This window comes from Drosophila gunungcola, unplaced genomic scaffold (assembly GCF_025200985.1).
Source record: "Drosophila gunungcola strain Sukarami unplaced genomic scaffold, Dgunungcola_SK_2 000001F, whole genome shotgun sequence".
Lineage (NCBI taxonomy): Eukaryota > Metazoa > Arthropoda > Insecta > Diptera > Drosophilidae > Drosophila > Drosophila gunungcola.
Genome location: NW_026453197.1, coordinates 8,948,860 through 8,975,099, shown reverse-complemented (window position 1 = coordinate 8,975,099; position 26,240 = coordinate 8,948,860). Strand labels below are relative to the sequence as shown.

Sequence of the window (26,240 nt, the reverse complement as noted above, 5' to 3'; positions counted from 1 at the left end):
AATGGCAAGCATCCGAAAAGTATGCAATCATTCATGCGTTCATTATTTCATAGACTGAGCTCCGAGGGCATGCTGTACAGTGCATACATTTTTTTTGTTTACAGAAATATGCAAGCCGGGAATCTAGCAATCAATGAGTTGGAAATATTTTCGTTTAACATTTTGCCATTGGCTTTATTTGTTATTTTTAAATCCAGCCACTTTCTTTTGCTGAAAAACAATTTACCAAAAATCTAATATTTATATTTATTTTTAGTCTCTTTATTGAAAATATCCGCTAGTTGTGTTTTATCTTCTTTGTTGCGTTTTTATTTTTAAAATAAGAACTTTAAGTCTGATTTTACATAATCTAGGCTTCACATACAAAATAGTTTTCGATTTCACAGTTGTCATCGTACATTAGGGGACCGAACATGGTGACGCAGCGCTCCTTTTGGCCAAAGTTGTCGGGTTGGTCGGATCTCCAATTCAAAAAGGATGCCCTCAAGCCAGTGGTCCAGCTCACAAAGTCGCCTTCTATTACCAGGTCGTTGAGGTCCAGCCAGTATTTACCGACCGACTGCTTCTCATAAATTGCATTCATCTCCTCTTGATTTTCGATTACAGCCAATTGACCTCCCAAAGTTTGGCAGGCCTTTACTGCAGCAAACCAATTCAGCTTGTTTTCCTTCTCTATATAGAAGTACCGTCCACCGATCTTCTCGAAATTTTGTGCAGCGATTGATCGCTTCTTATCGCCTTCAGTTTTGTTGAACGTTTCTGAGAGCTGCAGTTCGTTAGCCGTCTTCTTCACCATTAAGCTTAACGTAGTAATGCAGATTCCTCCGAATTGTTGCATTTGTTCCTGCGATAGACCGGGAATTACACCTTCATTTGGGATGACCGATCCATTTGCAAACTGGCAAGCAAAAGCAAAAGCCAAAATTATAACGGACTTGAACATTTAGAGATTTCAACTAGCGAAGGCAAATGATCTTAACTTACTGAAGCCGAATTTGCATTTCAAGAGCTTTGCCCTGCTAATAAGTGGGTTTTTTTGTTTTGAAGCTTTTGAGCGAATTATTTTCATATATTATGTTATCAGTTATATACAAAGAGAGAGCCATGACATTTTAATTATTCTTTTTTTCCAAAAATTGTCAGAGATTATTAACACACAGCAATAGATCGTTGAAAGTATATTTAAGAGCTATTAATAATTCTATATTTTAATTGTGTTTAAGAAGCAAGAGCAGCAGGCTTTAATTTAACAAACAAATAATTATCATATATAATCACTTTCATCGCACTCCCATTAATGACTTGAAGAAACCCAATGTTCTCTCCTTTCCCAACAAATCGAGCAACATCTTAAAGGCCCAGCGAGCATGAAGGTCACAGCGATTGGGGCGACAGCATTAGCATTAACATGATGTTGCTGGCCACTTGTTTGACTCAATTAGATTCATTAGGCGAAAATGGCGCAAGTGTCCAATCTAACTTTGACCATTCGAAAGACTAGTCACCCAAGGCGAGAAGGCAAGTGAGCCCGGGATAGGTCAGCGGAAATAATAAATGTTTGGGCACATTAAATAAATGATTATTACGAAGGGGGATGGTCGTGAATGGCACTGAAACTGATGGGAAATAAAAGCGGAGCAGAAATGTATTTTATTTACACAGGAAATACGTAGTGAAGTTATCTGGCGAGGCAGCGGGAAATAAAAATTATCAACGTGCGAAAATAAAAGTCAAGCCGACATACGGGGTATGTGCCAAAGTTATGATTGCCCTGGCACCCATAAAAACTGATTATGTTACTTGATTAGATGGTTTTTTCTCTCAGCCATTCCCTTTGGAATGACAATCGCATAAAGCTAAACATTCCGTTTAGTTTATTGTTGCACAAACATATCACTCAAATCGCTGAATTTATGATCTGTTGCAATGTCATAAATGTATCGAATTTTTGTTGGTTTTTTCTCGGGGGCGCTCGCTGCCTTTCCTCGAATTTCCACCCTCGCGTTTCCTGCGGCCCATAATTAAAATAATAATTTTCACGAAAAACTTAAGACCCTGTAATTATAATTGTCAGTTGTGCCAACCCCAGAAGATGCTGGGTCCACCAAGTTCGGGGTTGCTGCTCATTAAACATAATTTTTGTGTAAACAAAGGCGAGTGTAACTTGAGAACAAAATCGATGTCGGGTTTCATTTGCTGCCCCACTGCTGAGTGAAGTGGGTGGTGCGGGTGGTTTTCCAAAAGTCTCACACTATATATTACTGTTTTATTTTGGCCCAAGACACTTTTAAGATATTTTTAATTACACATCATAGCAAAATACTCTTGAACTTGAAGTTTACATGTGTGAGCTATGAGAGTTCGACCTCAAAACGAGTTGGTATTAACCAAGCTTTTATTAAAAAGGTTTTCGATAAAAGGGCTAGTAATATTAAGTAATCAGAAACATGAGTTAAAATAGTTTTTACAATCATGAAAGAATATCTAAAACTAATATCATTAGATGTCTTGTTAACCAGCTAACCATAAATATAAAAGCCACAAATTATGACAACGCGACAAATGTTTTAAACCTACAATTATATACACTCATCAGAGGCCTTATTCTTCTGTGACATCTATGCCAACTTAATTGAAAAGTGGAGGTCAACAACTCAATGCCTCAGAACAAGCAGCTCATTTGCATGTCAACTAAAGACAGAAGACCGTCAATAAGTGGATAATGGCAGAAAAGTGAAGGGTTCTGAAATATAAAAACAATTGGCAAATGAAAGTGCTGGCAGGGATGTTAGCTAAACTGGTTAATTATAGTTAATTAATGAATGATGCGGCAAAATAAGTTAACCGCACAGAACTTATGTCGTCATCATGTCAACGGCTGTTTTACCGTGGGTTGGGGTCACCAGTTTTGGTCCTGTTCACTTGACCGCAAGAGTTGAAACATGTCATTGCCAAATGGAAAAACCAATTTTATTGACCCCCGGGCATCGAAACTGACCAGCGAGGAGTTTCGAAAATGATTGAAATGAAATTGAAATTTGATTGGAAGGAATTGAAAAGGGACCCAGACCTAAATTAAATAAACATAACTTGGGGGTTACGCAATTACAAGATTTAAAATATCTCAAATATAATAAAAAAGTTTAATATTTGATACTTTCATTTCTGTAGAATCTTTAGTTCAAGAAAACATTACTCACTCTGCGTAATCGTCTCTTTATTTTTATCCAAAGACTTAAATATCAAAATTCCAAGAAAATACTTTCGGCTCTTAAAATTAACATAGTTAAATTTAAATTATATTTGAAGTCTTATTTATTATTATTTAAAATAAAATAAAGCAATCTTTAATGGTTAAAAATAACTTGGAAACGTACTAAAATTATACTTAGAATCATATTCTGTGACAAATTTTTTGTTTCAGTGATGTTCCTAATAATAAAATATATTTTTACGAAACTGCGAAGACTTTGTCCCGCAATTAAATAAACATAAAATGTCAGCGACTTGGTCAAATAATTTCAATAACCAAAATTGGCTGCAAAACAGTCTGTGGGTAGTACCTTATACGGCAAGTGATGCTTGCGGTCGTTTTAAACAAACCGCAGGTGTTGCATACATTTGCCAGCTTTGCATTAATTATGATGTGTGTCTCGGGAAAATGGGAGTGGAAGGGGAAAGCGAAAAGGGGGGCTGCTTAGGACCAGGAGGCGTGGCGGCAAAACTATTTGCCGCACTTGCGACCAAAAGCTGGTAGCTCGTACGTAAAATTGTACCATACTTATGGGCTAAAGTAATTTTATTGCCATGCACAGGAAGCTGCACAGACGACGTCGTCCTGTAAGAGGTCCTGCGGAGAAGGAGGTGAAACACGGATCCCCATAGAGCTCCTGGCACATTGTGTGACCCGTAAACTTTGCAGTTTCTTTGTTTGGACTTGGCCCAACGTGCCGGGCCCAAGTTTGTTGCCGCTCATATTATTTTAGTTGGGTAGTTTCCGCTAGTTTCTCCCGTTTGCTGCTGCACAAGCAAAAAATATGTCCTTTTCGACTTAATTTTGCAAGATTAAAATTCCAAGTAAAAATTTAGTGAACTTAGGGTGCATGATTACAAAAGCAGTCTTGCTTTTAATTATAAAAATGATCACTTGAATGTGCTTCAAAGTGTTTGAAATATGTAGGACATATATATATATATATATATAAAACTTTTAAATCTTATATAATATTTGAACATCAATATATAAATCCATTATTTTTAATTCTATTTCTTAAAAAAAGTCTAGTTAAAGAAAATGTTTTCTCTGTGTAATTTTATTTCTTACAACCGTGGAGAGTGGATGACGTTGAGATCCTGCGTCCTGTGTATGCGTCCGCACATAAAATGTTATTGCGAAAAACTATTAAATTTCTCTAGAGATGAAAATATGATCAGAAATTTAAATCGATTTATTAAAAGCCGTCGCAGTTGTTCGTTCAAGTGATTGGAGTTGGTTCGTTACTTGGCCAAAAAGGAAAGAGGAGTTTTAACTACGCAAAAGGAACATGTGTTGCCGTACAAAAGTTTTGTGGCCGAACACCGAAAAGGTTTCCAATGTGAGACGATTCCTGATTGACGGCCGTAAAGTTAGTACAGTGGGATATGTTTGGGGGTTGTTCATATATTACATGTAATAAGAAAATGGATAATTAATAGGGGATTGAGTTGTAGAAAAACACGAAAAAATATAGGAAAATATAATAAATGTCTGGTAGCTTTCACAAAAAAGAATTGACAAAAAATCAAAGCATTTATAAACCGATCTCAAAAATTTGTGTTTTTTCTTTATTCTTCTTAAGGCCATTTGACAACATTAAGAGCCCACTGTGCCAAGTGCCTTGCCTTAACCCAAAAACATCCGCAATGGCAGTCATATTTCGGTCAAAACTGGGGAAAACAAAATTTACTATGTACACTTAATGTCTAGACAAAGCTTCCCAATTACCTTATCCGATTACACGAAGATTTGCCCCACGAAGTGTTGGACGTTGACTTCAAGCCCCCCAAACCGAGAATGTAAACCCGATCCCAAAACCCTAGTCCAAAAGCATTGCTTTTCAGAAACCCTTGACCCGGCATGCCAGGAACTCTTCGAGAGAAATCTTCATATTACTGTTGTCCCTTTTTTTTTGGTAAGCCCCCCACCATGGCAGAAAATGTTAAAATAATTTGGGCAAAAGAAACGTTCTCACACCTTTCGCTGGGGAACGGAGTAAAAAGCACTTAAGTGCCTTGGCCAGGACTCGGGTTTTTAATTGAAGTGCAGTCCAGAGTCCTTGTGTGTGGGTGTGTCGTTTTTCAAGCAGGTGTAAAGTTAAATCATAAAATGAAATTAAAATAAACCAAAGCCAAACGTAATGAAGTACGGAAACACTCCACAAAAAAGGAAAGAAAAGGATTAAGCGTGGGCTAACTCGACATCCCAAAGGGTTTCCGGTTGCTTCCCCTGGTGCCCATAATTAGCTGCAAGTTGGCTAACAAATTTTTCGAGAAATTTTTCTACAATTTTTTTGACTACATTTTTTTACGAAAGCAACATTTTGTTATTGAAAAATTAATGAGCCCTTGCCTTCTACATTGACACTAGGACTCAAAGGGGCAGCTCAGGGGCGTGGCTTTTGATTTTTGTCAGAAAAGGTTCGAAAGTGATATAATGCACAATAACGCTAGTAAATAAAAACATTAAAAAGGATTCGGATACGTAAATGAATTATTTTTGATTCAAATTATGTTTATGTGCAACTAACTTTGCTGAAAGACTTATTACATGAATGTATAAATATATCTTATGTATATATTAGATATGTAGTTTTGGTGTTTATAAAAAAATCTATATTTCAATATTCAATGTTATCAAAAGTCTTATTGAACTTTCCTGAAACAAAACTTATCCCTTTCATTACAAAGTATACGCCACTGCTGGCAAGTCTGCGCCAACGTTTTTGTCATATTACTATATAATTTATTAAAATTCTTATTTGCAACGCAAAGGACAGCAGGAGAGGGATAGCAAGAGTCGGCTAGAAAGAGATAGCTGAAGAGGACTCGGCCATAAAAACAAAAGCGCCTCGTTAGTGTTGAATTTTTAATAAAAAGCCGCACATGATACCGAGTCGAAAAGTAAATTACAATATTCCTCCTATAATTTGATATAATGAGGCACATTTCTCGCCATCTCATCCTTCTATTCAATTTGTTATTTAATGTGTGCGTGTAAGATTGCCTTTTGGTGGCCATTAAATAGATAAAACCCGACAAGCCCCGGATTTCGGAGCTGTCCTTTTCACATTTGCATTTGGAAAACGCAATCAAAACGCCAGAGAGTCAACAAAACCGCTAAGTAAACTTAAACAGAATGGTCAGTGAGTGAGAGTTTGGAGGCAAACCCACCTGAAAATCCGAACATTTCATTTCGATGGCGACGCGCTTGTTTGAACTCCAGCCAAATGCACACGCCCCCTCAGAGAAACATATATATACACATATATACACCCGTATGTATATTCACGACATCCGCCGCTGTTCAGTTCCGGTATTCGGTGTTTGTTTTTGCGGTTACGCCTCCGGAATCGACTGGCGGAATCGGGTGGGTCAGAGACTATAAATGCAGAGTCAGCAGATTGCGCATAAGACTGCTGGACAGTTGTGAACATGCGTGGTTAATTCATTTAAATAATTTTTAAACTCTCTGTAAGAGACTATTCTTGACACCAAAATATGCTTTACGCAGAATTGGATTTTTTATTTGCTGATTATCAATATATTAATTCTACTTTTGTTTAAATAAATATTTTTATTTAGACAGCGAAACTTTTTATGCTCAGACATGTATAAAATAATAATGAAATTAAGCTGGGAACGGGAAAAGATCAAAGTACAAAAAAATAACAAAGTCAAGATAATTATCAAACCGAAATTATAATCAAGCGCAAATTTTCAGCAAGAAGTCGCATGAAACAAAACCAAAGCACGTAGCAATTCACAAATAAAAAACTAATTAGAAAACATTCAGTAAATAACAGTTTCAGTATAACCATAACTTGAATATTGCTAAGTAAAGAAACAGTTTATAATAAGACATATACACACTAAGGACTGAAATGTAAAAATATAAAATTTAATCAAATTTAAAAACCATTTGATTACTGTTACTAATGCCCCCTTCAAAACTAAATCGAGGCTAGGAATTTTTCCAATTGTTCTTTCCAAGCCAAAGCACAACAATTTCCCCCCTAAAATCTTTCAAGTTCGAAGAAAATTAGCTCAACAAATGATGCAGAGAAGAAAAACCGAAATGCCAGGAACAGGCAATTAAAGAGCAACCAATACCCGCCCCCACCCCAACCTTCGGGGCAGGCATCCAAGCAAACGGAAAATTCATTACAAACAAATTAACAAATAAATCAAATTTCAATACGAAAATTTGTTTGCGAAAACAATTTTGAGACGGGTTGGTAAGTTCATGGGATAAGACTGGGGGATATATACAAATCGCATGCCACGCCCCAACGCGGAAACCCAGAAAAGTGGGCGAGAATGGGGGAAAATGTAGAATCCGTTTGACTGACAGGCGGCAAATCGTCTGAAGCCCAGCCAGCGCACTTGAGAAATCATTTATCTAAATTAATTCCTGTCGTTTACATTTGCCAGAAACAAAGAGGGGGCTGTTTTCAGTATGGGCGAGAGATTTTCTGAGGGTTAAGATGGTTTTAAATGCGAGCGAAAACAAAAATCAAAGATTAAGACAAACATTTACTACTTTTGGGGGTTTGGGGGATTCAGCGGATGGACTGCCAATTGCCTGGAGGCTAGACAAGCTCACGCCTCAAAAATGCTAACCCACTGATAAATGACATGAATGCGCATTTCTGCGAACATCGCGTTAATAACTCATTTTGAAATTCCACAACAAACTCTAGAGCATACGTAACCCACAGCCGTAAAAAGGAAAACCGGAAAAACAATTAAAATTGTTCTTAGAATGAAATGGCAACAGTTTCAACCCTTTCAACGGATCCGCAACTCGCAACGGGCGGCTTTTCGTCTGAGCAAAAGTTTTGATACAACAAAATCGCGAGGGAAACGCGCGGTTTTTGACGTTAAGCTTTCGGAAAGATGAAAAGTTCTACGGAGAGTGAGAGTTAAACCCCTTACAACTATATTTAGTACTGAAATGAGAGGGAGAGTGAGAGAGAGACAGAGACAGAGTTATACTTGCTGTTGAAATAATTGGATCTGTCAAAAGCAGCAATTATAATACCTAAAGCCTCTCTATAAATGATAAATCAAATAGAATATTTGATTGCATATTCCATTTTTAAGCCAGTCCAAGTGTTGTTATTAAAATGATTAACCATATTGTTGAATCGCAATGTTAGGTAAAATAATTTGAATAACATGGAACTATTGTAGCTATGTTTATCTCGTTTTGTGGTTTATAAATGCGAGTACAATGTTAAACAAATAATGCACAAAGCATTTATACACTGATAAAAAAAAGTAAATATAAATGCATATTTAATTGCAAAATTTAATATTCAAATATTTTTTGTTTAATGTGAAAAATATTAGATTTAAAATAGATCCTATTTGAATTAAATGCATTTTAAAATTTTAAGAAACGTAAACTACAATGAATGAAAATCAAATCGATATTTAAATGAACTACAATATATTTGGATTTAATACGTTTTTAACCAGTGTATACCAAATAGAAGGCCTTAAAAATTGTAGAGTAAATAAATTTAATTAGTTTTATATATTTTAATGTATGCTATTTAACTATAAGTATATGTGTGACCAATTTTAGGAACTTTGTATTCTTTTAAATTTAAGTTAAGTACATTATTTGGCATTAATAGACTCTGAAATATTTAATTATCTGCGAATCCTTACAAGCTAACCAGAAAGACTAGTTAATTCCCTTGAACAAGCTATGATGTGGCGGATCTAGGAAAACCTTGTTTACAAATTCGGGGGTCTTGCGAGCATAGGCAACCACCAGTTTATAAGGAGATAAAAACTTTTGATCCTCGTTCTTTTCGCCTTGCTGCAAATTCATGGATATTACAATGTCTACGAAATCGTCAAGGAATTCTTCATGCAATGTGGAAGGCATGCGCTCCAAAAAAGGGCAAATGGCTTTCACATTATCTAAAAATGTAAATATACAAATTTGTTTGGCGGCTAAAAATTGTAAATGTATTTTTTTTCTCACCCTTTAGAGTCCTGACACCTTCGTAAACGAATACTTCATTCCGTATTTCCACATTGTGTTGTTCAAAACCCACTTCGTTGAGCAACTGACTGAATTCCTCGCCTGGGTTTACGCTGTAGTGAAGTGGTGATATAAATTGCTCCACATCCTGCATAAAAGTGGACCATTTATCGTTTCTTTTGAGAATCTTGTAGACTTCGTAAACTGGATTCGAGGCCAGGAAGGCCAGAAGACAGTCACCGCCCTCGGGTTTTAAAAGATTGTAAATATTGCCGAGGGCTCCTTTCAGGTTTTGCACCCAATGCAGGCAGTAGAATGAGGTGACATGGTCGAATCGAGCACTCAGCTCCTCCGGTAGCCTCTCGCATCCTATGTCCAGAACTTGGAATCTGGTGCGTTCCTCACCCTGGTAATGCTTACTGGCATAGCCCACCATCTGACTGGAGATGTCGGTGCCCACCAGTTGTCCCCGTTTTGGAAGAAGGGGCCTTACGAAATCCATGAGCACATTTCCGGATCCTGAACCCACATCCAAGAGGGCATCCTCTCCATCGGACCGCCACTGCAAAGTCGATGCAAACTCGTCCAGAATCAGTTTGGCATCGTGCCTTTGCACCTGGTTGGCGTGCTGATATAGAGAGGCCTGATTCATTTCGACAACTGATCGACGATTGACGCCGATTTCAGCTTTAAATAGGGCTCGGTTGTGATGTCATCAGTCACAGATTCTAATTTTTTTCTCTCTCCTAAAATCCCTCTCGCCGCAGCTTATGACGTCGAGCTAATTACGTACCGAGTATTATTTATTTTTAAAGCTTCGTAACTTTATTGGTTCCGTGAGGGGAAAGGCGACAAAAAAAAAGAGCGTGCGACTGACAGCTAGGGAATACACTGGTCTACACAACTTTTGACCGAAACTGACACTGTTTATATGGTTTATTTAAATATGTTCTAATCAAAAAAAAAATGTTACATTTTTACATTTGAAGATTTACCTCCGATAAAAATATTTTTCAGCCAAATTCTAACCGAAAGTCAATGAATAATCGGTTCAAATTGTTATGCGTTTAGTTAGTGAATTAAAAATGTGTATTTAATGTGATATGCTAAACAAAATAATTGAACAAAAAGTTAAAAATTAAATCTAAAAAAAAGATAGTTTGATACCTATAAATTATATATTTATTTCAAAATAAGAATCTTTACACTTTACACAAGTTTAAGATAATCCACGCAACAATAAAAATGCAAACAAACCTTGTGCTCATTCGTATCTTCCGAAATCGGGCATGGAAAGCTCAAGTTCTAGGTCAATAGAGCTTAGCTAATGCTTCCTTCATAGAATAATTATGACTTGAAGTACGTAACCAGGCATAGACATGCAAATCACAAGTGAACTTGAGTACACCCCTGGAAGTAAATTCCACACGAAATTAGCATAATTTTCATGACCAGTGTACCAGCCTCCAATCGAACAATGAAGATAAGGCACAACAATTGAATGAGAATGCCCAAAAAACGCTCTTAATTTTCGGTATGCCCGAAAGTGCAGATATTTAATATTTTGGGGGTACATTCACCTCAAGAAACATTAAGAAAACTAAAGTTAGTTCAATGACCTACCCTAAGGAAGATTTTAAAATAGTGCAATAGAAATTTCTCTATTTTAAGATAACCATACCAATAATGATTTTTCGGGCTGTAAATAGAAATATAAATTTACTTGGTTTTGCGTGGGAGACAGAGTTCACCCTTCTTCCTCATATGGCGGGGAAAATATAAATTCATTAAAAACATTCCATTTAGCTGCAAATTACATTTGTGTAATTGCTGCCAGGCCCAGAAAGTGTAGCTCATAATATTTCAAATATTTCACATACGAGCAGAACGGTCGTTTGATGTCCCTGGGATATGAATACTTATATTTGACTCCACCTCACGTTCACGTTCACATTCTGCAGTCTCCAACACTCGGCACATCACATCCATATAAATTCATTTGCCAAAAGTGACATCAAAAGCCCTCGCCCGGTTTATGTTTCTGGCTTAATGTGTGTGGGCGTTACGGCTGGTTAATTGCATTTGTCGCAGACTCTTTTTGGCAATATAGCAAACGGCAAAAAGGGGTTATTCGGCTTGCAATTACCGAGAGCTGTCGATTGGCTCGAGCCGTCACAGAGCCACGGAAATCAATTAAATCGGACGAAGCAAACCGAAACGGAACAAACCGAGCAGAGCGGAGGATTTGGAATCATAAGCAAAGGCTATCTTAATGCATTTATAGGGCATAAATCAATTATTTTTGGAGTTAAAAGAGCAAGAAGGACTTAAGTTAAAGTTTGATTTTCATGGGTACATTAGATTTGGATGCTTTTGCTTGTCATTTCTTTGGAATAATAGAATTTTAGATTAATTTAAACTTGGCAAAACATAAAAAAAATGTCAATAGATTAGGTTATTGATATCTGCTAGTCACTAAGTTCTAAATGCTGGGAATAAGTTATATAGATTTGATTTATAATTCAAATTAATTTGCATATACTGATATTAATAATCCATTGACTTATAGACTTTTAAATATATTGATGTGTAAGAAACATAAAATCAACAGTACTAACATTAGTTTTACTTTAAAAGTTTGGCTAATCTCTTGAATGATTCATAGCAATTAAGTTTCAAACAATTTGATGGAGCGCTCTTTTCTTAAATATTTATCAAGGCAAGTTGTTATCAATTCCCACAAAATTTTTTTTTATATTTTATTATAGAATTTGGTTTTCAGCAACATTCTTGCCTTATCAATCCAAGAATATTAGTGAAATGTATGTTTTGAATCAAGTGCGGTCGCAATGTCGGGGTTTTTCAGAAATTAATAAATAAATTAGGTGCTCGTTTTTTTATTGTTTTTTATTCCCCGAAAAAATAATGCCTAGCTCAGCAATAAATTAAATATATTAAAATTTCGCGTTAAAGACACAAAATTCCCAAGAACACAAAAATTAATATTTATTTATAATACATAGACGTTCATCTAACATATTTATATTTTACTAATCTTGTTCCTTAGTAATCCTAAGCCAATTAGGTCAGCTCATGCCAATTTTCAAAAACCTCAGCCACCCCTTTGAGAATAAACAACAGAAGGAATGAAAAACCAAAAAGGTAAAGTAAACAGAATCTTATAGTTTTTTATGTGATTTCTAATGGATTCACGAACACTTATAAGCCCACCCATCAGTCGCTGAACATCCCTTAGCCCCCGACTCCTTCCCGGAAAATCATTCGCACACACTTGAAAACTATTTAAAGTTTATCTAACTGAACAGAAGACCGTAGAAGTCGGTTCTGGTTATTTGCAGATGTGGTATGGGGGTTGGCAGTAGAACAACAAAAACTTTTGCATATGTTGAAATATCGAAATAACAAACAAAGCAAGAAAATCTCTTAGAGAGGAATGGGTTATGAGTGGGATTCGGTTCTTCACGGGTGGGGAAATGAGTTTTTAATGTCCCAAAGGGGAATACTTGGAGAGCTCTAGGTAACCACACATGCACAGAGAAAAACAATTATATTAGCATAAATACTTTTTTTTACTGTGTTAAAAATTCTATTTTTATTTTTTAAAACAAATGAACATATTATACTTTTTTTTTGACTTGGAGTGACTTACAATGCATTAATACAAAAAAACAGGAAAAAATATGCTTCAGTGAATGAATCTTTTATTGTTGAATTTTCCCAATTTTCCGAGCCCATTGCCAGACTATCTATAGTTGAAATCTAGCAGTTTCTCTTCAATCCAGTCTATGAACAATGGCACATTAGTGTACGTTGCTGGGACGTTTTCCAGGCCGCATCCCATGCCCCAGCTCACGATACCGGCCTGCACGTATTTCTGGCCCTCTACGGGGCAGAACAGGGCAGATCCGCCATCGCCGATGCAGGCGTCCTGGTTAGGCTCACCTCCAGCACAAATCAGACTCTGGGGAAGCTGAAATCCATAGCCTAGTTTGGTCGGCTTCAACTGTTGCTCACATGTGCTACCGTCCACAATAGGTAACTCAACTTTTTTCAGAACGGCGGACAAATTTGGATCCGAGATGTTCGTCTGGCCCCAGCCGGCAACAATGCAACGTTGGTTTACGAACGAGCTTTGGTATCTAGGCAAGCATATGGTTCGGATTTGGTTGTTTAACTGGAAGCTTGATCTCAGAAAGAGAAGAGCCACGTTGTTGGCACCGTTTTGATAATTAAATCTTTCATGATACACAAACTTCTCCACTGCGCGCTCTTCATGGGGGAACTCTTCTCTGTTGGAGTTCATGTCCCATTCCGCAGCCCTAACCACAATTTCTGGATTGACCAGATACTTTATGCGGTGAGCTCCAGTAAGCACAACTTTTGGGCTAATCAGAGAGCCGCCCGACAAATATTTTCCATGGTCGAACACAGCCACAACCCAGGGAAACTCACTAGGCGATGCTTGGTTCGTAGAGACCCTCCATCCATTTCCATTTCTCATTCCGCACTGTTCATTATCGGGTAAGTCTTGATGGGGTAAGTCTTGAACACCATCTCTAGCCAGATTTTGGGGTCGGTTATTACCAATATCGAATCTGGTAATCGGTGCGATCCACTTTGTATTAGTAGGAACTTCTTCTCGATTGAAAAAGTCAGCTGAGGTTTTTGTGTGAGTCTGCTGGCTTCCATAAACCCCAAGCCAACTGACTGGTTTCGGTGATGTCGCATAAACATTCTGTAAATAATAATAAAAATAATTAACTTTAAATATTTTGCACAAAAGGCATTGTTTGACTTACCTCACGGAGCACTCCGCAACAAACTTTATCGATAGGGCAATTATTTGCTCGGTATTTAAAATTACCTGGTGCAAGTTGCGAGCACTCTTGCAAAGAAACACAATAAAAATTGCAGGATTCGCCCAAAATAACGCAGCCCAGAAAATAAGCTCCGAGTGCCCACAATCGTCCCATGATTTTTTAAGCAGATTGACCAGCGAATAATCGCGCTGCCTTCTATTATACTTTCAAATCCCCCAAGCACCAAGACTATCAGTGTTTCAATACGTTGCTTTCATTGGATCACGTTATCAAATTTTGTTCTCCCAAACATAGCTTTTTGACCTTTCTTAAAAAGTTTTAAATCTTAGTCGTAAATATAAAATTTGAACTCGTGATGGGTCATTGGGAAACTTTACTAAGATAACAAAAATTCTTAAGTACACGCTCGTTTAATTTAATTTATTTTTCGAAAAAATTATAATAGACTACCTATTTGAGATATTTAATTATTATATCATTACAGACGAATCTCAAGAATAATAACGTTGCTATAGCGGTTAAACATTAGAAAAACATTAAAATAACACATTTTAATTAATCTAGCCAAATTTCTATATATGTAACAAAGAAAATGTGAAAATAGCAATAAGAAACTTTTCTGATATCCTGAGATAATTATGTATGAAGTAATGCAATTATGGAAAAAAAACAACTTAATATCTTTTATCTTTATAATAAACTCAGTAATTTTTTATTGTGTATAAACTATGTGAAGAGAACGGGCAATGCGGATTTAAAATACAAAGTAAACGGCGATTTGTTGTTATTGATTAGAGCGGGCAGACCCAGACAAACATATGAGCTCATCCTTGGCTTCATCTTCTCAGTTTCCCCCGAAAATGCAAGGGTCGATTTTCTTGTCTCCCAAGACGACGATGCCCGCAAACTTGATGAGTATTTAAAAGTTTTCCATTGTGTTTGATGAATATTTAATTAAGCATAAAAGAAGCGGGGCAGGAATGGGAAAAACTTCGGCAAAGGGTTGCTACTGTTTCACTGTGTTTTTCTTTCGTTTTTCATTTCCTTTCGCCGAAAACATCCTTTCCCATTTTCCCCAGCATCGTGTGGCGAGCTTAGAGAGTGCAAAAGAATAAAACAAAATCAATTAACGCTTCCCTGTTCCGTTTTTTTTTCTCTTCGCTGGTTGCTATTTTCAAATACCCTTTCTATTAGAAAATAACCTTTATTGAGAAGCATGTAAATTATAGATTCCGTTCTTGAAAAAGTTATGACGTATTGTCTATCTAGATTAATTTAAAGGCAAATAAAAAATCTGTCTTTTATTAAATGAAAAGCACTTAAAGCATTTGTAATAAAGTAAAAAACGAACATGTTATATACATTAAGTAGTGAATTTAAACAACTTAAGGATCAGCAAAATAAATTAATATTAAAAACAAATAAATAAACTAAAATAGTTTAACTTTATTAAATGTATAAGGTCAAAAAGGTGCTATAATATATTTTCTGCTCATTATAGTTATTAGTATTAGTGTAATCAGAGTTCTTGTATCAGAAATTTCTTGGTTTTCCACTGTTTATATAATATTTATTACATAAGTATTTTACAAGTTGTAAGCAAAAGGCCAGGCTTAAAAGAGCAGCGAAAATAATTAAATAGTAAAGAAGGCAGCCCGCGAAAGAAGCCCCCGACTACCTTCCGAAAGAACAACCCACTCATCCCTTTGGGCTACACACATTTCTTTTTTCGAAACTCGGGGCCCGAAGAAGCCCACAAATAGCCAAAAGCTAGCGAGTGTTGATGGCAGCCCAACGGAATCCTTCCACATTTTATATACATATATATATGCATATTCCTTCTTATATTAATTTGTTTTTCTTTTTTTTTTCGATTTTTTGCGGGCGTTGGGAAAATTAATTAAAAATTAAATGAATGAACGAACGCTGGGATAATGAGCCCCTAAGCTGATTTTGCGCTTAAAAGTATGCAATGGGAAAAAATTGTCGAGTTGCCCGAGCATGGCATTCAATAACAATTTCCACCCCACTGCCACGCCCACCTCTGCTACACAGGTATTCCGGCCCTACCCCCACCAACCCACAGCGACAAAGAAAGGAAAAACTTACAATTTTTTGTCGCATTTTTTTGTTGTTTATATTTTATTTTCGTTTAATATCGACAAAGCGCCAACGGAAAAGAAATCAGAGGGGCGTGGTGGAGCAGTAAAAAGAGCAACAGAGAAAAATGGTAAAATTTTCTTTAACGTAACAAAATATTTTTATAAAATAATCAAGTTTTCCTTTTGAGCTGTTTTGTTTGCAGCAAATTATTTTTAGCTTTGTGGAAAGTGGACGAGGAAGCTGTAGAGCTTTTTCTGTGTTCGGGTGTAAACTAAAATCATCCGCATTGCGCTTTTTTATAATGAGTGAATGGTGGAGTGGTGGAAACTCAATATTGAAAGATAGAAATCATAATTAATTAATAATGGCAAAATATTTCAATGGTAAGTTCACAAAAGGACAGCAAGAATCAATGATTAAGGAATTTTTGAATATGGAAAACTTGAAAAGAATTCGTAAAACGATATATTTCTCAAACAAAAAATGAAAAGGTTAATGAATATATAGTACCGCTTACATTACCAGTTAATATTTAATTATTAAATGTAATTAATGACCCATTCCTAAAATATGGGCTTCCAAATATGGATTTACTTTCTTGAATTATGGAAATCCTTGCTTAAAGCACATTTCATAACAAAATTAAGTCAAAACTTGAGTCTCTTTAAGGGATTACCTTTAGTTTAAGTTATAAGCATAATACTAATTACTAACCATTTTAAAAGGAATGTAAAAATGTTATCAAGAGTAAGTGGATCTCAAGATTAATTTTTTATTTATGATTAGCTTAAATCTTAAAAATTAGTGTATCAATAAAAATATTTCGTTTGGTTGCATTGTCTTTAGCTCAAGCTTCGGTTTCAATTAAGAATTAGCTTTGTCGAAGGGCATGACCTTACCCCAGAGAGACTGAAAGTCAAATTCATGGAAAAGCAACCCCCTAACCGCAAAACATTTTACCTCCCATTCAACGCCCAGTCCTTAACTATATGAATATCTCCCCTCCTTTGAAGAATAATTGAAGACAAGGACAAGAAGAGGGAACACTATCAAAAGTCAATTACAATGCAATTATTGTTTCCCCCTGCCAGTGAAAAAAGAGAAAACATTTCCAAAGCCATTGAAAACTTTAATTGAAAATATCAAATTATTTTCGAGTTAGCGTCAGCATAAAAAAGTCGAAAAACTCGTCTTGAGATCGATGAGGTTTTAAGGAAGACCTGGGAGGTATATAACCAAAGATACACTTGTGTGTATACAAACCATTAATTACGTAGCCAGATTGTAGTGTACTGGGGAATGAAAGTTGCCGCAGAGTCAAGAGTCAGGCTAAATTGTAATGAGTTGGCATTTTGTGAAACTCCCTGAGACACAGGCGAACCCCACTGAAATATCTCGTTGTAAAGTAGCTGAAATGACATTAAAAAGGCAAAACCAAGCAGAAAGGACATCCACATCCTTATGGACACTAACCAGCCAGAAGGAAGGCGCACACACACATGGTGTTAGGCCCAAGCTGGGGATAATTCCTCTTCAACCCTCTGCCCATCGTTTCATAGTTTACAATCTTATTATCTTGGCTTGGCATCTCAAGGCCCACACACACATTTTCCTAAGGCAATTAAAAATCTTCACACTGTCGTCGATGTCCTTATCCTTTTCCTGCTTTTCCACAGTTTTTGTCTGTTTTGTTACCCCCTTGGCCCAACATGATTTTGTTTATTAAACATATTTTGCATAAAATTCACTTTATTTGCAGTTTATTTCGTAAGAAAATTATAAGGTCCTTCACTCTCCCCTTTTTCGTGTGACACGCTTGATAGTTTTTCCTCTGGGGGGAATTGTGTTTTGGAGGAGGACTAGTGTACCTTATTCTTTGATTATGTTTGATCACGTTCTGTTGGAAAGTTTATTTGCTGGTAAGAGAGGATTGTTTGCCTGAGATTTTAGTTGTTAAAGATGCATTTTTAAGACTCGATGAATTAAGAAGATAAAGTTAAAGGAATTTGGTATTTAGTGAATTAATCAAAAAAAGGCCTTAAGTTTCATTTTTTCAAGGAAACTTTTTTTTATTTAATATAAATATGTATAACAAACCCACAAAGACATTTTTTGAAGTTTAAGATAAGGTAAAAATACAAACAAAACAAGATAAGAACACAAACGCATACAATTTATTTTGGGTTAAATGTTTTTTCAAAAAAAATTTAAAAATATTTTGTAACAAAAATATTCTGTTTTTTCCATTTTAAAAAATTACATACAATTTTTTTTAAGCTTGTCTAAGCAGCAGCAATATTTTTAAGCAAATTAACTCCAGAATATTTATTTTCGTAATCCCATCACCACCATTCATCTCATATTCCCTTTTTGCCACCCCAGCAAAAACTTTTCACGCTGTTCTTATCTAACACATTCACTTCAACATTTTCCCCAAGCACCCCGAATGCAGTCACACATGAAAATCTCATAAAAATTGACAATAATAAGCCACATATCATCATTTCACTCTCCACACATATGCACAGACGTACGTTCCACTCGATAAGATGTCAGCAAGGCCTGCAAATCAACCAGAAATCGAAGGCTACTCCGCAGCCAATGCCACCCTTCTTCCGAAACCAAAAGCCGAATGATGAAGAAAATCCCATAAAAAACAGTTCAATGATATAGAAAAATAGATAAAGCTAAATTTGCAAAAATAACAACAAAGGGACTCGAAAAATGATAGGGGAAATGGCAAATGGAAAACGCGTGGCAGCGAATCAACTTTAAACTAAGCCGCACAAGGCACTTGAGAATCTAAAAAAAAAAAATCGAAGGGCACTCGGATCTCGGTGGTGTTGTCAAGTGAATAATGGGACAAATCCGCAGAGTAAATATGACACGTTGCAAAATGGCATTCGATGATAAAAAAAATCTCAGGGTTCAGAGCCACACTTGAAAATATTAACTGAAAATTCGCACAGAAAAGCTAAATAGAAGCTAAATTTGCTGGATATAGCACAATGACACATTTTGGAGTTGTGAATTGTTAAGTTTAAATATATTTTAGTAAACATGATTTTTTGAAAACAAATATATCAAAAATACTGAAAATGCAGGATATCGATGTAAAAAAAATTGAAACAAAAGATTATTGTTATAAGTAGCAACAATAAAGCATAGAAAATTGTTTAAAATTGTATTTTTTATATCAAAATTAAAAGCAAAATCACTCCTTTTGGTGAGTGCACGCACTCATAAAAGCTCCACATCTAGAAGATGTTCCTGACAGACGCACATCCTTCGGGAAAGGTGTTTTGACAGGGCGTCAGGGCAAGTCAGAAGTGCAGACACAACAACAGGAATAACAGCAAGCAGGAGCAGTGGCAACAAGGGGTTAATATTTACGCCGCACCCTCACCGTGGCATATCAATAAAAAGATCGCTCCGCTGGGCATACGAAATGTTTGTTTGATAAGCCAGTGTAGAGAAGTCCGTCCACTGAACAAATTTATAGTTAAGAAAAAGAGCGTTTTTGTTTTGAAACGTTGTATTCAAAAAGTCTTATAATATCATATTTACCTAAGTTAGGCAAAAGCTTTGCCTGAAAAACTAGCAAAGTTTGCATTAAAACTTTAATGAAAATGTTTATTTTAAATTACCAAATTTAAAGGTGCTAAAAACATCAACAATTTTTAACTTTATTTACTGATTTTTTTTTAGCTAATTTAAAATTTGGAAATTAATAATATAGAATTAAAAGAAGATACTCAAAAAAGATAGTTTCTTTTGATGTACACGCTAAGCAACTTTTTTTAGTGTACATTTTACTGGGACAGTCTTTTTCCCCACTGAAGTTAATACAAATATTACGCCTTTTTATGCTGAAAGCAAAAAGTGCAAGCCAAATGTGGCATAAACATTACTTTTGGAAAAAGGGTTTAGCCTCACCCACAATTTTCTCACCGCCCCAAGAAGTTATGACTTTGTGTCATTGAATCTTTATGTGTGCATTCGATATGCATTAAAATTCAATAATCATAAAAATAACACACTGAACAAGGGAAAATCCAGCCCCCGACTGTACGACTCCCCCCAATTAACTCTTGAATGGCAGAACGAAAATTGCTTGGCTCTGTCTCTCTGTGGCAATATGAACGTCACATAAATCTTGGCAACACTACTACTAAGTCGCTATTAAGTAAAATTGACCACATATTTTATCTCATATGCGCACGCAACGAACGTAGACCAAAAAAAGGAGGGGTCAGGGTCATTGGGGTGGTGGGCATGACTGGCGATGCTGGACAGCCAGAACAATGTGCGAGTAAATTAAACCAAAGCTAAAAGAAATCACAAATTAAATAAATTTGGGAAAAAAAACAATTAAAGAGCATACCGGTGATGAGAAAAGTATTAATAATTATATTATTATTTAATTCCCAGTTTAAAGCTCAATGCTATTTAATGCCACACTTCATTGTATTATTATCAAAACTTAAAAATATTCGTAGGTACTAATTGTTTTTCTGTAAAGCTAAAAATTAACAATGTTTTCTGAGTAATGTTCGCTGAAGTGAAACTTTTGAAATGAAATCACAGAAAACAAAATTCCTTGATTTGATTTGAGACAGCTAAAATAAAATCACGTATTTTTAGCAGAGGTTAAAAATTGTGAGCGATCCGTATTCAAATGAGTAAAACTATTCAGTATACTTGTGTAAAATGCATATTCCTTATTGTAGGTTAAAATTTCTAAACGATTATAAACAATTTGAAAATTCCCTCCAAACCAGAAAAATGCTGCCCATAAATATTTAAGGTTTCCATTCCCACAAATCTGGCAGCTCTATGGAATTTTTAGTATTTTCTTAAAGTATATGTAACTTTTAGAGCAGGAACACTGCTAATCGTTAGTTAGCGGATACATACACCACAGGTAGCGAAGACATTTTTAACAGTTCGAGAACATTTAAAGATGGAAAAACATCCATGATGCTGGATGCCTTGCAAATCGATAACAAAGTACCGGTAACTAGAAGTACCGATGTTTGTTTTGTCGCTAGTTTACCGCACTTTGGTTTCGTTTTTTTCCCGTCAAATCTGGCTTTTTTTAAATATGAATTTCTAGACAAATTTCAAAGCAGGGGACAGCGGGACTTCTAGGCATTCTCTATTTAGTAAGGTCTTTCGTTTTGTTTTGTATATGCATAAAGTATAAAATAACTTGAAATTTCTTTTCTAAAAGCCACCTTTACTTTAAAAACAAATTTTGGGGGAGTTAGTTTTTACAAGAATAATATATAATATATAATAATATATTTATTTTCACATTTTTTTCCTAGGTAAGGTTTAAGGTAACAAAAAATAGATAAGGAAAACAAAGACCAATTTAAAATATTGCTTTTTCTGGCTTGCATTCATCAAACATCTCAGCTTTTTTTTTAGTATTCATCCCGTCAAAATGAGTTATTTTTCAATGAAAAGTTGGCAACTCTGACGCCGCACTTCAGTGACGTGTACTCTTCTTTTTAGCAAAATAAAAGCCGCATCGCTCTGTTCTGTACACTTAGTATTGTTAAAGTAGACAAGCCGCGTTGATTAAAAAATTACATCAGATAAACCCAAAGAAATAGACACGTAAGGGGCTCAAAGAAAAAACAAAGATGAGGCAACTGGGTAGGTTTTCTAGCCATAAAATAACGAAAATATGTTTATAATACCTATTTGCAACGCCCCCGCAGCGAGCATATTGTTGCTGGCGTTTGTCGTGGCCAAGACTAATGCCTTCTATTCGCCCACGGATGGCGTGGTGGAGCTGACGCCCTCGAATTTCGACCGGGAGGTACTGAAAGACGACGCCATCTGGATTGTGGAGTTTTATGCCCCATGGTGTGGTCACTGCCAAAGCCTTGTTCCTGAGTACAAAAAGTTGGCCAAGGCTCTCAAAGGAGTCGTTAAGGTGGGCTCCGTAAATGCCGATGCAGATAGCACGTTGAGTGGCCAGTTTGGTGTACGTGGCTTCCCCACCATCAAGATCTTTGGTGCCAACAAAAAGTCTCCCACGGACTACAGTGGCCAAAGGACCGCGAAGGCCATTGCCGAGGCTGCTTTGGCGGAGGTCAAGAAGAAGGTGCAGAGTGTCCTGGGCGGCGGTGGATCCTCCGGTGGCTCCAGCAGCTCTTCCGGCGATGAGGTAATCGAACTCACCGAGGATAACTTTGACAAACTGGTCCTGAACTCTGACGACATCTGGCTTGTGGAGTTCTTCGCCCCCTGGTGTGGTCACTGCAAGAATCTGGCACCCGAATGGGCCAAGGCCGCCAAGGAACTGAAGGGCAAGGTCAAGCTGGGTGCCCTGGATGCCACCGCTCACCAGAGCAAGGCCGCCGAATACAATGTGCGTGGTTATCCCACCATTAAGTTCTTCCCTGCCGGTTCGAAACGCGCCAGCGATGCCCAGGAGTACGATGGCGGACGCACCGCCTCTGATATTGTGTCGTGGGCCAGTGACAAGCATGTGGCCAATGTACCAGCCCCAGAACTCATTGAGATCACCGACGAGTCAACTTTTGACACTGCCTGCGAGGGCAAGCCTTTGTGCGTGGTCTCCGTCCTGCCGCACATCCTGGACTGCGATGCCAAGTGCCGCAACAAGTTCTTGGACACACTGCGCACGCAGGGCGAGAAGTTCAAGCAGAAGCAATGGGGATGGGTCTGGGCAGAAGGTGGCCAGCAGTTGGCCCTGGAGGAGTCCCTCGAAGTGGGAGGTTTCGGCTATCCCGCCATGGCTGTGGTCAACTTCAAGAAGATGAAATTCTCTGTGCTCAAGGGTTCCTTCTCAAAGGACGGCATCAACGAGTTCCTGCGCGACATCTCCTACGGACGCGGACACACGGCACCGGTTCGCGGAGCCAAGAAGCCTGCGATTGTGTCCGTTTCGGCCTGGGATGGTAAAGATGGACAGCTGCCCACTGAGGAGGACATCGATCTAAGCGACATCGATTTGGATAAGGATGAGCTGTAAGGCTGTGAGGAATGGGAGACCAAGACTGTCTGTGCGGCCCAAGCTCAAAATTCTACTTATTAAACTAACAAACTCTTGCATTCTGAATGATATTCATTAGTCAGCCAACGTATCTAAATATAAATATTTCATAGTTATCTATTAGCTTTTTCTACCATCCTCACATAGATCTAAACAAATTGAAACCAGCGAACATATGAACTATGTACAATAAAATGAATAAACTGTGCAACAAATCATGTAAGACATGGGCGAGTGTTAATGGGTTTTACGGGTAGTCGTTAATTACTTAATTTTCAGTCTATGCTAAAATATGCTGGCAATTCAGGACAATTTTTACTTTTTTAAGTAAATTTGTTAATATTTGTTAGTTTAGTTGTTTTTGTTTCTGAATTTAATATTTCATTATTCCTTTTTTTATTATACTCCCTTTGGGCGATTTTTTAACGATGAATGTTTATGGCTTTTTGTTTTTTATATTCCCCACATCTGGTAAAGTTAATATTCCTGATTAATATTATCGTTAAACAAATCCGCAGGATGACTTACATTTACAATAAACAAATTTCAGTTAAAAATGTAAATTCTTTTCACCATTGGATACGGTAAAATCTTTTATTTTTTGTAAAAATTTCTCATATAAAAGTACAAAAAGGTTTGTACATGTAAGATTTGATAATCTTAACATTAGGTAACGTCTAAAAACGTATTTTGACACAATGTATAGAAGGATACTTAATTCTGGTCTAAATGCACAAATTAATAATTGCTTAAACGTATTCGTGGTGGCAGATTGGCGCTTATTCTATGATTGGCATAATATATTTATTAAGTACATGGATTCGATTTAAGTACAACCTGTGTGTTTGAAGGGACGGGTCAACCTGAAATGCATGGGAAAATTCGAGGCCTTAAAAAAAGTTACGTCTGTTAATTCGATTCGATTCTGTATGCAAATTGGGCTTCGAAAAGACGGTATATAAAAAGATTGCCAAATTCCTTGAGATTTCGTAAGAAACAACAACGCAACGTGACTCAATTGCCACACTTTGGCTTTGTCCAAAAAAAAAATCCGGACGAGAAAGACAAAGCGGTGTGTAAACGGCTAAAACTACCTGTATAAAAAGAAATAAAAAGAGCGAAGATGCAGGAGGGAAAAGGTAAAAAGGGTCGGAGGACAGGCCAAACTTGTTGAGCCTGGGATTAAGAGGAACAACAGATAAAGAAACGGTCGGGGATGCGTAGGAAACCCAATTTACAATTATGAATGATTAATTCCCTTTCCAGGGAACTTCTTAACTGGTTATTGCTTTGTGGCCCTTAAGTGCAACTGACAAGTAACATTAAGGTATGAAATGGATTTGAAGGTATTTTTGTAATTCGTAAATATTGTAACCAAACAAGTAAATGGGTAAACTTGTTGTTTAAGCTACATTTTTTTTGTGTTCTTATTTGTACCTAGTGTCTTGACTCTGTTAAAATTCGACTTTTCTTGAGATTTTATATTTTCCAAATATTATGGGATACGGTAATAAGAGCAGGAAATTCGTTTTGAGTCTATACGAAAAGATTGTAGCTTATATTAATCAGGTTTCCTATGCAAATTAGTTAATAAAATATCTATTTTGGGGATATTTCTTGTCGGTTTCGCTTTGGACTTATAATCTGAATCATACTTATGGATTTTCGTTTCTGGCTGGCGTTGAAGTCTTTTTTGAGTTACTATATAGAAGTTAAACTAAACCACGATCCTTCGGATGGTTAGACCTCAAATCAGGCCAACTGATGGTGGTGCTTCTGATCGGGATAATTCTCTATTGACTGAATGGAGCGCGATGTGGCAGCAGTAATCGTCGAGGACACGTCCATAAACCTATATTTCTTCTCATCGCGGCACAGTAAGGGGTAGCAAATGATGCCGTAGTAGAAGATCAGGCAGAGGACGATTACGGTGAAGATAATGGCAATGATGCCAAATGTGGAGATTCCGGGCCGACTGTCCAGATATTCCTTGGGCGTCTGGGGAGGCGGTGGCGTGGTGGGCGGCTCCGTTGTCTTGTAACCCTTGCGATAATTCCGCGCAGCACTCGCACTAAAAACCAAGCAACTGGCGCCTGCAATAACGAGATCGATTTGATTTCTAAATCTCTGCTCGCGATTTTCCCATTTTCTCTCCTCTTTCACTCACCTAAAAACAGCACACACAGCAGGTACGCACTGCGAGACATTTTTTAAGATTATTTCGAATTTAAGATTGAGCACGAACACGGAGCGAAAACGTTCGCTTGCCTTTCTTTCTTTTTGGCCACGAGAACGGGACGCAGACGCAGAACAGAGAGTCGAGAATCACACAAAGCAACAAGACAAAAACCAAAACCTTTTACTCTGGCGTAGGTGGTAGAGGTGGTACATTGGTGTATCGATACTTTGTGATGGTTGCGATGACTAGAAGAAAAAAATGCAATATTATTTTGTTATAAATTAAAACAAAAACTTCTAATTATAACCAAATATATTAAATAAACAGTTCCAACATTTAAGATAGGGCTTTCGCTATTTGATTAAAATATACAAATTACAAATATTACTAATTTATAAATATTTTTCTGATATTAAGAAATATATTGAATTTAAAATCAAATATTGAACAAGTTAAAACTTTTTAAGCACATTTCAGAAATTAAATTTCATATAATAAGCTTAACTTTTTACAAAAGTAGATCATCATAAGTTGGACCCTTTTATTTTACAAAGTCGTGACCCTCTTCACACAACCAACCCACCACTCACTCATGCAAGCCGCTTAACCATGCAGCCCATCGCTAGCCACCACAGCTATCGATAACTCGACGAAAAATTGGTTGACGAGCGTGTGCCCAGTTCGTGTACACTTTATTTTCAATTGGTGAAAATTGTTATAAAACTAGTGAGAAAATATGTGAAAATAAGAAAAAGGCCAATTCGACACTCGAACTGTGCGTGCACAATCGATTTGGTGACGTCCCAATCGCGAAAAGTAGCAAAAATT

At 36.8% G+C, this 26,240-nt stretch overlaps 6 protein-coding genes across 6 annotated transcripts in view; 2 read left to right on the top strand and 4 right to left on the bottom strand.

Moving 5' to 3' along the window:
• LOC128261653 (protein cornichon) overlaps window positions 1–26,240 on the top strand; it is a 102,522-nt gene that overhangs the window by 31,145 nt on the left and 45,137 nt on the right. The gene's annotated exons all lie outside the window — the stretch shown is intronic.
• On the bottom strand, window positions 253–983 carry LOC128261651 (accessory gland protein Acp29AB-like). The gene has a single exon (XM_052995437.1). It carries the CDS (start codon window positions 941–943, stop codon window positions 350–352), a length of 594 nt encoding a protein of 197 aa, XP_052851397.1. The 5' UTR covers window positions 944–983; the 3' UTR covers window positions 253–349.
• LOC128261648 (juvenile hormone acid O-methyltransferase) lies at window positions 8,797–9,908 on the bottom strand. The gene is made up of 2 exons (XM_052995433.1): window positions 9,257–9,908; window positions 8,797–9,192 (listed from the first exon to the last, which is right to left on the bottom strand). Exons 1-2 carry the CDS (start codon window positions 9,906–9,908, stop codon window positions 8,951–8,953), a joined length of 894 nt encoding a protein of 297 aa, XP_052851393.1. The 3' UTR covers window positions 8,797–8,950.
• On the bottom strand, window positions 12,959–14,277 carry LOC128261646 (phenoloxidase-activating factor 2-like). The gene is made up of 2 exons (XM_052995431.1): window positions 14,077–14,277; window positions 12,959–14,012 (listed from the first exon to the last, which is right to left on the bottom strand). The coding sequence occupies exons 1-2, from the start codon at window positions 14,248–14,250 to the stop codon at window positions 13,020–13,022; spliced, it is 1,167 nt and encodes a 388-aa protein (XP_052851391.1). The 5' UTR covers window positions 14,251–14,277; the 3' UTR covers window positions 12,959–13,019.
• LOC128261644 (protein disulfide-isomerase A6 homolog) lies at window positions 21,683–23,456 on the top strand. The gene is made up of 2 exons (XM_052995429.1): window positions 21,683–21,864; window positions 21,930–23,456. The coding sequence occupies exons 1-2, from the start codon at window positions 21,852–21,854 to the stop codon at window positions 23,210–23,212; spliced, it is 1,296 nt and encodes a 431-aa protein (XP_052851389.1). The 5' UTR covers window positions 21,683–21,851; the 3' UTR covers window positions 23,213–23,456.
• On the bottom strand, window positions 24,313–25,622 carry LOC128261654 (uncharacterized). The gene is made up of 2 exons (XM_052995440.1): window positions 25,401–25,622; window positions 24,313–25,326 (listed from the first exon to the last, which is right to left on the bottom strand). The coding sequence occupies exons 1-2, from the start codon at window positions 25,438–25,440 to the stop codon at window positions 24,986–24,988; spliced, it is 381 nt and encodes a 126-aa protein (XP_052851400.1). The 5' UTR covers window positions 25,441–25,622; the 3' UTR covers window positions 24,313–24,985.

Bases quoted from the DNA above. Each gene is read 5' to 3' on its own strand.
- LOC128261651 (XM_052995437.1), bottom strand. From the start codon at position 943: ATGTTCAAGTCCGTTATAATTTTGGCTTTTGCTTTTGCTTGCCAGTTT.
- LOC128261648 (XM_052995433.1), bottom strand. From the start codon at position 9,908: ATGAATCAGGCCTCTCTATATCAGCACGCCAACCAGGTGCAAAGGCAC. The intron at 9,193-9,256 runs GTGAGAAAAAAA...TTACATTTTTAG, and splicing joins AGGTGTCAGGACTCTAAAGG to ATAATGTGAAAGCCATTTGC.
- LOC128261646 (XM_052995431.1), bottom strand. From the start codon at position 14,250: ATGGGACGATTGTGGGCACTCGGAGCTTATTTTCTGGGCTGCGTTATT. The intron at 14,013-14,076 runs GTAAGTCAAACA...TATTATTTACAG, and splicing joins GTTGCGGAGTGCTCCGTGAG to AATGTTTATGCGACATCACC.
- LOC128261654 (XM_052995440.1), bottom strand. From the start codon at position 25,440: ATGTCTCGCAGTGCGTACCTGCTGTGTGTGCTGTTTTTAG. The intron at 25,327-25,400 runs GTGAGTGAAAGA...TCGTTATTGCAG, and splicing joins GCTGTGTGTGCTGTTTTTAG to GCGCCAGTTGCTTGGTTTTT.